General features: G+C 44.4%; 1 protein-coding gene across 1 annotated transcript in view; it reads right to left on the minus strand.

The window, feature by feature from the left end:
• Positions 1-566: 566 nt before the first annotated feature.
• Zfyve9 (zinc finger, FYVE domain containing 9) overlaps positions 567-12371 on the minus strand; it is a gene marked incomplete at its 5' end in the record, with an annotated part of 129378 nt that continues 117573 nt past the window's right edge. The window contains 3 exon segments of the mRNA XM_013521608.1: positions 567-5413; positions 7101-7277; positions 10774-10879. Coding sequence (XP_013377062.1) covers positions 5252-5413; positions 7101-7277; positions 10774-10879 — 445 coding nt within the window. The 3' untranslated portion in view covers positions 567-5251.

A 12371-nucleotide genomic window follows, 5' to 3' on the forward strand; every position in this document is an offset into this window, starting at 1 on the left:
TTTCTTTCTTTCTTTCTTTCTTTCTTTCTTTCTTTCTTTCTTTCTTTCTTTCTTCTTTTTGTTTTGGAAAACAAAGTAAAAGGAAAATTACAATGACATCAACACAGAAAAACTCAAAATAGAGCTGGGAGGCCATTGTGGAAGCAGAAATTTTAAGAATGATTACAGCTGCTGCCTGGAATGTGGAATTGGCCACCTTCATCCTTTTACTTTAGGCATCAGGAATGACCCAGAAATGATTAGACCACTGCATTGTGCCAGAGGGTCAAGATATACATGAACATATTATCCAAGTCTTGTTTTATGAACATCTGCATTTTGGTTACAGATTTTCTATATCTTCTGTTGGTTATATTCTTTCTCAACATATAAGCTTTTATTTTTCCGGCCTTCTTGGAACATTAATTCAGAGCTATCTGTGCCCATGCTTCCCAAATTGTGATTTCTACGACTCTGTATAAATGTAAAAGACCCTTTTATGTTTGTAGTTTTTGAGTTTGAATTGTTTAAGAATGGTAATATATATATATATATATATATATATATATATAAATATATATATAAAATTTTATGTAGCCAACTTTTATTTATTTAAGAAACTAGGTCTGATTCATTGCAGGGATTCTGCATTCTACACACATTGTAAGCCAGCAGTCTCCCTGGCACTGTTTAAAAGTCAGAGTAGCGGTAACAGTTGTCCACTGCTGCTGTAGCTTCCTCTTTTGAGCCAGCTCGTTGCTCAGGACATACTTTAGTTCTTTCCAAGAAATTCTCCTTTGGCTTTTTCTAAAGGGATAGAAATGATGAAGGGACTTGTAATTGTAACAGGTTTAATATTCAAAACTCTTAATAGTCTACAGTTCTTAGAAATAAACACCCCTTTTGAAGCATTAGATTTAACAAAAACATTTTTCAAGATTATTTGTAAAAGGCTGTAAGTGAAGCAGATACATTCAGCTTACTGATCACTATAGTATTGCATAAGCACAGCTCAGGGCTTGAGCTTTTATATCTTCCTTGGGGGTAACAGGGTTGGGCCATGCTTCCCTACCCCTAAAGAGCAGAGCTTTTAGTGGCAACAGCAGGATTACAGACCAGTGACTTTTCCCAAGAGCCCACTGGTTGGTCTTACCTGTCAGAGTGAGCTACCAGAACTTCCAGAGTTGAGATTTAACATTTATTTGAAATCACACATATCTGTCAAACAAGCCATGATCTAGAATCAAGAGGGTCATCAGGAGCCAAGGCAACCCAGCCTAGTTTTCCCCTCACGGTTTGTGTCCAAGCCAGCACTTACTAATGAGGGCAGCGGGTTTATCTGCAAAGGTTCTGACAAGCCCAGTTCAGGCCTCTGCTGGAAATACCCCATTTCAACAGGGCACTTTTTATGGCTCCAAAGATTCTCCTTTGTAACACACTCAGTTTCAGTGGGCTTCACTGCTCTTTGCTCTTTAGAAAAACCAAACCTCAGGGCTGACCGAGGCAAGACAAAGCCATCCACTGGACTTGGAAACTGTGGTTCTTAAAAGGCCTTTGTTGTCGCAAAGGCTTGCATGGGGAGTGGGAGGGGCTACCCAGGCTCCTGCTGTCCTAAGCTTCATCCCAATACTGTGACCAGACATTGGAGACGTATCATTCATGTGCACTTGGGAACCAGGCACTACCTGGATCATTTTCAGACTTTAAATTCTTCGATCTGACACAGGGCACGCTTTCTTGTGAATTAGTGAATAGAATATGGATGAAATTGATCTTAGAAATCTTGCTTGTAATTAAGGGGCACATTCATTATGACATTAATATTTTTCCTTTTTTGTAGCACTGTTGCATGGTTGCTTCCAAATTTTGAGAGCTTGTTTTCCCAGTATTTGAGGCATCTCCTAAAAGGCCTTGCCCTTTAAGTAAGGTCAGCCCTTCTCAGGTCAGAACAGTGAGGCCGGGACTGGCACCCCAGAGAGTCTACACCCGGTCCAGCTCCATCACCGAAGCAGCTTTCCCTTTTCCGGCCTCAGCTGCCCGGGCTTGAGGATGGGCATCATTTTTCCTGCTCTGCCCCTTAGTCCTTCCGTCCATGTAAACCACCCCTACAAATCTCATGACCACTATTTAAATTACTATTTTAGCATTAAAGTAGAACCACTATCAGTTCTAGAAACAAATGCCTGAAATGTGTTAAATGTTTAAACTGTTTCCCAGATGATCACAGAGGTAAACTGAACTGGACATTTGGGGCCCACCAGCAGGACCCATTGTGCATGGGAAAAGACAGGAGACGGGAAGTTACGCTCCCGCTCGGGAATGCAGTAGGTGCTCGGAAGTGCTGCTGAGGACAGATGGAGAAACAGTGCCTGGTACTTGGCAAGCATTCAGTAATTTCAAAAATGTAAGACATTACTAGAATGACAATTCTGTTTCTCTTCAGCTAAGGATGCTGTAGCTCACTGTTTACAATCTAGGAAAGTTTGCCTTCTCAGAAATACGATGCTCAGGATTTTGCTTAATATAATTCTTACTGTACACATTGTATAAAGCCAAAGATAAACATAGAAGAAAACAAAGTAGTCTTGGTTTTATACCCAACCCCATAAGGTGATTTTACTACAAATAAAGGACTTCTCACCCTGACTAGTGGGAGAATTAAAAAGCCTGCACTGATCCAGAAGAAATAATGTACAGCAGGGAAGATGGATTTAGTAGAGGTGGAAGACAAACTACAGGAAAGCAGGACCAGCCGCTGTAGAAGTGCCAAACTTCTGAGGTGTATTTAGACCTAAGCTGGTATTAACACCAAATACACCTGGCCCCGTTCTCCGGCTTGTGGGCACACACGGTCCTAGGGCTCAGTCCGTATTAGTGCTGTACGGGTGCAGGGGAAGCTTAGAAGCCCTAGTATCTCTGAGTCTATATGAAGGGTCCAGTTACGGTTCTTGGTAGCTTCTAATACCAACGCCTTTGGAGAAGTAGCTGTAAATACAACCCTCACCCCAATTAGGGATGAACCCAGCAAAGTTTTCCAGGCCGGGCCTTTGGGTATCTGTCTGGGAAACAGCTACTGCCCTGAACTCAAGCTCTACAGCCAGTTACTGCCAAGTGCTAGGCCCTGCTCCAGCCAGTGGGGCGCAGTCTCTCCCTGTTCTTCAAACTTTGGGCTGTTGAATCCATTTGGTGTGTGTCCAGAATAAATTTTCTTCCTTGCGGAACCAGGGATAGAGCCTAGGCAACCTCCACCACCGAGCTTCATCCACAGCCCTTCTTAGGTTTTGAGATACAGCCTCACTAAGTTGCCTGAGCTGGCCTGGAAATTAACAGTTGTCTTGCCTCTGCTTCCCAAGTTGGGATGACAAGCATTCATTACCACACCTAGTTTCAAAACAAGTTCTGAAGAGAAAATTATCAGAGTATATCCTGGGTAAGCCAGACCTTGGTTTCTGGTCCCATTCCCTTTAAAAGAAACCAAAGCTCCTTGAAGAAATGGCTGATTTCAGGGAGATGAAAATAAGAGTAAGTTTCGTCTGAAGCATCTTTTTAAGCTAGTAAACAAAGTGTTAAAAATTAATTATGTCGTAAGGATGTAGGAGCTAGCCTGAAGGTGCTCCATTTGGTCAAAGCTAAGACCTAAGCACCAAAATAATAAATTAGAATCACTGAAGAAAAATTCATAAGACCATAATAAAAATTAAATGAATGGATAAAATAGGGACGAAGAAAGGGCTTCTATGTACAGATTACTAAGTTCAGCTGGTACATGTGGATGGAATTCTAGAACTGGAAAATTATTTTCCAAGTGTTGTATAATATCAGAACAGGTATGAAACTGTATGCTAAATCTAAGGGAATATTTTGATGAACAAGATATCTGCCTGGTCTGACAATGTCTTTCACATATGTTGGTTATTATTTGCGGGGGTATAGTAGAGAAATTAGTCAACACCTTGATCAGGTTGTCAGAATTACCACCTCAATGAGAGGCAGATGGATAGCAAATGATTCTGGTCAAGAATACATAAAGTGACTCTAAACATCAAACTCAAAATGAGGTATTTTTCTATTACAAAACAAGATGGAGAGGCCTGTAGTCACAGAAGATACCAATGACAAAAGGTAAAAGCAAGTCGTAACAGCTACAGGCTATGTCTGCTCCTAGGCTAGAAGGTTTCTTGCGGGTGGGGGAATGCTACACAAGACATGACAGATACCAGGTTAAAATACGGTATCAGTGTGAACTTTGCTAAAGTTGATTAACTGATCTGCAGTTATGTAAGGCTGTCCATATAGACAGGAAATAAGCATCAACGTATTCAGAGGTAAAGGAGTGTGATGCATGCAACTTAAATGCTTCAGTTTTTTGGTAGGGATTCAGAGAAACATATGGGGCAAAATGTTAGTATGTGAACAATCAAGCGAATCTGGGTGAAGGGTACAGAGTGGGGTTTTTTGTACATGCAGCTTTCTTGGAGGTCAAAACGCTTTCCCAATAAACTGTGTAAAAAAATACTTCTAGTATATAGCAACTAAAAATGTCTTGGGTATCTTTTGTCAGCTTTCACAGAAAGGCCCAGTTTAATATCCGCCACTCCCCTGGGCAGGTCTCACGTGGTCCTGCACAGCTCTGCTGCCCACGTGCCTCGCTTACACTGAGCTCCTCCACGACCACGTGGAGCTCTTCGTGACTACACGGCTCCCTTTGGTCTTTGATTCACTTCAACGAGAAATCTGTAAAAACAAATAATCTAAGTGTGACTTCTACTTGGTAAACAGCTGTGATACAACTGGGACGAGATCTGTGTGGAGTTGTCCTCTTTACACCGATTCTGTACAGAGAGTGCAAAACTGATGTTTCACGGTTTATTTTCCCTTCGCCCTCCCACCCCACCCTTGGTGAAGGTTGTACCCATCTGAGCATTTCTGAGCACATGACCATGACTAATCTGAAAAGAGTGGAGCAGAATTCTTGTCTAGACAGTAAGAGAAGGGGATTAGCTGCAAAGATAGCATAACTACTGTGCAGTAACAGAAGCTGTCCAGGTCTTCTTGGTGGACGATGCATAGAAGACACAGAAGTATGGAACATCTGTTCCCCCAACCACCCTTACCCACCCTCGTTCCCCAGGTCCCCATTCCCGCCCTATTCCACCCTCCCCCCATTAATAGTGTTAACAAAAGCTTAATCTTCCAGTTTTAAAGTGCAAATGATTTGGGTATGACTGCTGTTGCAACAGGTCAGAACAGAAAAACACGAAGTCTTCTCTGTCTATGCGATGTTCTCCAGAATATAAAAGATGAGCTCCATGACGACGGGGCCCTCGCTGAGCTGGCAGGCCCCTCCGTGGATCACCGGCACCAAGGCGCTGTCCAGATCGTTCATGTACTGGGCGGGGAGGGGCTGGCCATTGCTCCCCGCTTGATAGCCAACCTGCACCACAGAGAGAAGGGGACGGCAGGTTACTTCCTAGGCAGACAAGACCGCTCCGGAGGGCTGAGCGCCAAGGAGACTGGACGCAAAAGGCAGTGTTCCTGCTGCTCCCGGCTAGATGCCCAACAGGGGATACACATCCCTTTCCTTCCCCGAACTGTCATGCCGCATCCTGTCATTTACTCATCCTGGACCCTTGAGAGCCAGAAGAGCTTGGGCTAGCCACTTAGCCTGTTAAGGTCTTGGTTTTGTTGGAAAGGGAGGTACAGAGAGTCAGAAATAATGCTGTAACCTTTGGTTGTTAAAACTGAAATGAGGAGTAGACAATGTACGACTTCCTAACACAGCATTTGTTCTTCAGCCCATCCAGTTACCCGTGCGCCATTTTCTGAGCACCTGCAAACACAGGGATGCAAAGATAACAGGGCCCCTGACCTCCAGAAACTATACATTTCACAGAAAAGTACTTGTTCTCTGCTTGTTATTTGAGAGTTTTCTCTCCAGCGACATTATTAGTACCTTTTGAGACAGGACCATGCTGCTTCATTAGCAGTTCCCCCAATATGCTTCCTAAAGCACGGGGCAGGGTCTCCAGTGGAAAAGAAATACCTGTTGATGGATGACTAGTCAGAAAATGGAGCCAGACACATAACCTTGCACTTCGGATAGAGCACAGTTCTGCACTTGGGAACCAGTGTCGGCCGTAAGCACTCGGGCCGCGAGCAGCACTTTGGGAAGAGCTGAGAGGTGGAAGGCAGAGGCAGGCTGAGAGCCCACCCTCGCTGTCTAATGGCTCAGAGCTGAAGGGCTGAAGAGAGACATCCGGCAACTGTAAGCATCAAAGCAGGACCCAGAGGACCTGCGGAAGGCAGCCAGCATCCAAAAGAAATGCAAGGAGATTAAGAGGGCTTCGCCACAGGGGAGAAACCGGGAAAGTAACTGGGCTTGGAAAACGAAGACCGGGTTGTTACTATGAAGAGCATAGAAAAACGTTAAGGAAGACAGGGAGGGAAACCTGACAATAGGAGATCTGAACTGATAGAACAATTACATATTAGAGAAACGGTTCAATTCTTAGCCTTGAACTAGCATGTAAGTGCTGTCAGAACCATCTCACTAAGGTATGGACAGCTGCAAAGTCCAGTTATCAGAAGCCTGCTCCAGTAGGGTTAAGAAGACTGGAGCCTGGCATGGTGGCACACCTGTAATTCAAGCACTTGAGAGGCTGAGGCAGGAGGACTGCTGAGCATTTAAGGCCAGTCTGAGCTAACTAGTGAGTTAAAGGCCAGCAAGACTATCTCCAAAACAAAAACAAACCAAAAAAAAAAAAAAAAAAAAGGATTAGTGATACCGTGGGACCTGCCCTCTAAGGGAGTGTTAGAGGGTAGTGCAGATAGATGCCAGTCACAGGGTGGCATTAGGTCCTCACATGACCTCCTCGGCCCACAGCAAGAAGAAAGGCAACTCCCTGGAATGCAGGCAGGGAGAGGCCACTGTCCTGATGGCTCTGAGAGCGCCTGACCGAGTGGCAAGTTCAGGTGAATTAGTACTACAAGCGGGAGAATCAGAATACTCCATCTGCTCAGACCAGGTCTACGGAGCTAAACTGGGTCAGTTCAGAAAAACTCACACAGCCTATAGACATCGCCCAAGGACAGCTTCAAAAGCAGCCCAAGACCTTCCTTACCTGATCTGAGTCAAGTGTCACACGCAATCCCAGTTTTGTCATTCCATCTTCCTTTAGAAGCTTCAGGTGGGGACAGAGAGCAAGGCAAAAGGCCTTGGCAACATGCTCGGTCAGCCTGCTGTGGTCTGCAGGGTCACTCAGGCAGTTATGCTGGTCATCGTTTTCCAGGAAAAACACCTGTTCCCCAAACAAGAGAGAACTTACGCTTGGGCCAGATTTTGGAAGACACAAGCAGGCTGGCTCACTGTACGGAAGCACCCTGATTCTCCAAGATGCGCAAGACACCATGAAGTGCATACGCTATAAAGTCCTGGGGCTATGAAAAGTGAGGCTTTATGGAAACAGTCCCTGCTCTCGGGCCTGTGCCGACACTGAGGGCGGCAGTGCTATCTTCCCGCAAGCCTCCATGCAGCAGGATCTAAGGGCACATTCTCCTCAGAAGCTGAGATGCCTATGTTTTTGCACTGACACATCTAAAAGGTAATATGTATGTGTAGACAATTTTCTTAAGAAATGATCTGAGAGTCTACATGCTCCACCCTAAGCTGGGGGTGGTAGCCCACACCTGTACTCCTAGGATTCGAGGAGGCTGGGGCAGGAGGACCACAAGTTTGAGCCTAGCCTGGACAACTTAGCAAGACCTTGTCTCAAAATAATAAAAAAAAAAAAACAGAAAATATGGCTCATAGTGAAGGTCCTGGTTTCAATCCTTAGTACCACAAGAAAAAACAAAAGACAACAAAGCACAACGACCAGAATAGCCCTGACAGAGGATGACCCAGCCCCTTTGTTTTACAGAGTATTCATGAAAGCGGAGAGGCTCACTCAAGTACACAGAAGTACTCAGAGACAGGCAGGCCCACAATCCAAGTCTTCTGCCTTTTGCTGCCGAGCTTTGCCCACCACGTGGCCCTGGCATTGTGCAGGCGAGAGCTGTGTCTGTGCGTGCGTGGGCAGAAGCACAGCAAACCTGGAGCTGAGCCCTGAGCCCTCACCACGCAGAGGAAACTAGTCAAAGCACTTGTTTTTGTTGTTTTGTGTGTGTGTGTGTGCGCGTCTGATACAGGGTCTCACCATGTTGCCCAGGCTGCCCTCGAACTCTTGATTCAGGTGATCCTTCTGTCTCAGTCTCCCAGGTAGGTGAGATTACAGGTATATAAGCTCTCACACGAGGCTTTCAAAAAACTAGTGCTACTAGTTTTTGCTTTTCTTCCCCCCACCATTTCTCCTCTTCTCCTCTTTACCCTCTTCTTTTTTTCCCTTGAGACAGGGTCTCAACTTTGTAATAAAGACTGAATTCGAACTAGCAGCAATCCTCCTGCTTCAGCCCCAAGTGCTGGCATTACAGGCATGCACCCCCACACCTGACTTCAAAGGCTTTCTAATATCTAATTTGCCTCTGTAAAAAATGGAAAGCATCCATCCTCTATATTATAAAGAGTAACAATATAAAGTCAAAATATAAAAAATAAAGAAATATACACCAAAGCCCAGCGTCCTGCTTAATAAGGGGCTTATACCAAGAATATTAACCAAAGGGGCACCTCTGTGGCCGTGCCTGGAGGCTTTGGGCAGAGCCTCGGAGGAGGAGGCAGGAGAGCACGCAGGGCCCGCTCTGCCAAGGAGCAGCATTAGTAAAGGCTGTGTTCTCACCTGCACGGCAGGAAGGGCAGCCCGCCTACCCCACCGAGTGACTGCAGAGCACAGGGAGGGAACGGAGGCCAAGCAAGATTATATGACATGAAGTTTTACATGTTCCAGACTGCACTGCTCAAAATGCATCACAGGGCTGATCATGACGAAGTAAATAACTAAAATCAGCTGTGTGTGAACACAGAGTAGGGAATGAATGACGAATTCCCTGAAACAACCTAGCCCAGACTCGGGCCCCCATGCTGTCAGGAAGAGCCGCACGGACCTCAAGACCCTTAAACCTTTCTGTCCCCTGCTTCCTGATGAGTGAAGTGGGACAGCCAGAAGTCACAGAATTAGAAAGGAAAGCTAAGACTTAAAGCTGAAAGGAACTCTACAGATTTTCCAGTGCAATCTATTTTACAGCTTGGTTTTTTTTTTTTTTGGTACCGGCAATCGGACTCAGGACCTCGCACTTGCCAAGCAGGCCCTGGCACCACTGAGCTATATCCCTGGCCCTCTTTCACAGCTAAGTATGAGGTTCGGAAGGACTTAAGACATCTAGGTGTACCTATTTACTCTTTGAGAAGAAATTTCCTGGTATGTGTGAGTTGTACACACACGAGGTGGCATAGAAATTAATATACACTCAGAGAGGGACTGAGCACTCAAGGAAGTCAGCAGAAAAATAAAGACATCAGAATTGTAGCTGGAGGCGCAACTGTCGAAGGCCAGCCCTCAAGATAAAGATGCAAAGACCAGGCCTACATGCTTCCCTAAGGAATAAGCAGTAACTTACAATTATATATAATTGGTATCGCCTGGTCCAGTAAAGTCCAGATAGACATCAGTCATCCAAGTGGGTGACCAGAGCATCTAGACCCATCCTTTCCCCAAAATGCCTTTGTTCTTATGTCCCCTTGCTACATGACCCACTTTACTACAGGATCAATATAAGCTAAGCAGATATACTTGTAATCTTATTGGGTGAATATAGTTTGACCCACATTTTACCCAGCTCTTGATTTTGTACCCACCTCATGACTTTGCTCTATAAAACATTCTTAGAGGAATAGCCTTGGTGGCACCCTACTTCCAGGACCCCTCCGGTCTCTCAGGAGCTATCCCTATCCCCTAATAAACCTTTCCTATTCTTCACCTCCTTGTCCTTTGGAATTCCTTCTCCGATCTCAGGGGACATGAACTTGGTGCGCTTGACACCTAGAAGGTTCAGAGTGACACTTCTCCTATATCCCCTCAGCCCCAGTGTGGCCCCTAACATAGCCTCCATGTTAAGGAGCAACTTAATTTAGTGGAAAAGAGTGTGGGAGTTGGCCAGATCTGTATTTGCTGTGTAATTTTTGCCAAGTTATTTAGTTTCTGAACTTTATTATTTTTTAAAAAAAACCTTTATTTTATCAGTTGTATAAATTAATGGGTTTCACTGTGGCAGATTGGTACATGCACACAGCATAATTTATAAGCTTTAACTTCTTTTTTTTGTTTTTCTCCAGTACCGGGAATCAAACTCACAACCCTGCAATTGCCAGGCAGGCGCTGTGCCACTGAGCTAAATCTTCAGCCCCTAAGCTTTAATTTTCTTATTGTGACATAAAGACCATGTTATTGGGAGATTTAACTGTGAGTGCCGCATGACTGACCACAAGTTTGAGCCTAGCCTGGACAACTTAGCAAGACCTTGTCTCAAAATAAAAAAAGTTTTTTGTTTGAAGAACACACTGAAGACATGCACTCAAGAGACGTACCTCTTTTCAATCCTAGTGCAAGCCAGTCCCTAAAAGCTAGTTCACAGGAAAGAGGACACAACAGCTTACAGCAGGGCTGCACTTGGTGTCACCTCTTCCCAGTGATCTGAGATAGACCAGAGTGAATTAGAGTATAGTAGGTCAGCGAGGAGACTTTTTTCCCTCAGATATAGATATATATATATATGTATTTTTAATATTCCAGAATGTGGCTCTCAACCTAGCAAAGAGTTGTGATCAAAGCAGGCCAAAGAATTCAGGTTTCATTTCCTTACCTCTGTCCATCTGATGACTTTTCCATTTGCTTTATACTCGGAGCCATGGAATATCTTCACGTTTGTTATAGACTCCATGGACTTCCCATCTATAGGACTTATGATACTGAAACAGAAAGGAAATGACAGGTCTTCTCAAGCCTTCCTATGAATTACACCAGGTGCCTCACTGACTGCACCTCATCATAGCAAGAAGTCACTGTACAAAAACCAAGTAACAGAAGTCTAATGGGAAGGGTCTATGCGCTAACATGACAGAGAACACACATACAGAAAAAGAGATGTTGTGCCGGGCATGGTGGTGCATGCCTGTAATCCCAGCAGTCTGGAGGCTGAGGCAGGAGGAACATTGTGAGTTCAAGGCCATCCTGAACTGCATAGTGAGACCCTGTCTCAAAAAGACCAAAAAAAAAAAAAAAAAAAAAGTTTGTCCAGGAGCTGGCATTTTTTTTAAGGAGGGGTCTTGCCATGTGCTCCAAACTGGCCCTGTAGCCCTACCTGGCCTCCTGATCCTCCTGCCTCAGCCTCAGATTACAGGCATGTGTCAGCAGGCTGGGCTCAGGAGCTGGCTCTCCTAAAGCAAACAAATTTAATCAAACCTGCTCGTCCAGAATTCCTTCCTTCTGTGAGTGCATGGCCACTCACCCAGTCTTCTCCATTCTGCTCCCGCCTCTCTAACACTCACCATGTAACACTCATTTTATGTTTGCAATCTGCCTTCCAAATGACAGGGAGCATGGTACGATCACTTCTGTGTGATGTATATCCATGACTGACCCAAAGTTTGGAACTTAGGAGTTCAATGAATGTTTATTTATTAAGAATTATTTGACCAAGTGTGTTAACTACAACAGTGCTGGTGTAAACTGCTAAACCAGTACCTATGTATTTATCAAACAAATTCCCTTCAGTGCTATGTTATCGCTCCTAGGTTCCAAGTAAAGTAAGGATGTGGTAAGGATTCCAAATGATTGACACAAAGGTTCTAGGCTCTTCCTAACGACTTTCAAACCTGTTTGGTCTCGATTCTCTGTATATTAAAAGTCAAATTAAACACCAGGCATTCACTTCATTCACTCAAAATTACTAGACCAACATAAGGTAAAGTTCTAATTCATCAGGCAACAATGTAAAACAAACAAACAAAAAAAGGCATCCCAGGGGCTGGGGTGGAGCTCAGTGCAGAACATATGCTTAGCATGATCTTGGCCCATTTTCAACCCCCTGCCCCGCCCCACCCCACACACAAAGGCATCCTCAGTCGACTAGCATACCTTGAGACAAAACAGACATTCAAGGACAAGCTGGAAATACTGTGTTTATGCATTACAAAGAGAACTCCTGAGTGCCAGCATGTTCCCTGGCTACTTTTTATCCTGCTTTCTAAGCAGCTGCTACAGGTAGCTGCTGTAGGGAGAGGCAGTCTGCTGTTGTTAGTTACTGACACCTTTTAGCACTAGATTTTCAATTAAGCACTTTTTGGTCCTATTAATTACATTAGTTTCAACTCTGAGAGAGTTAAACACAAGGTGATTTTGAAAATGAATTTTCCAATGAAGAACAGGAAGATAAAAGGTTACCTATAATATCAGCAACTA

Source organism: Chinchilla lanigera, unplaced genomic scaffold (assembly GCF_000276665.1).
Source record: "Chinchilla lanigera isolate Chin_1 unplaced genomic scaffold, ChiLan1.0 scaffold00063, whole genome shotgun sequence".
Classification (NCBI taxonomy): Eukaryota; Metazoa; Chordata; class Mammalia; order Rodentia; family Chinchillidae; genus Chinchilla; species Chinchilla lanigera.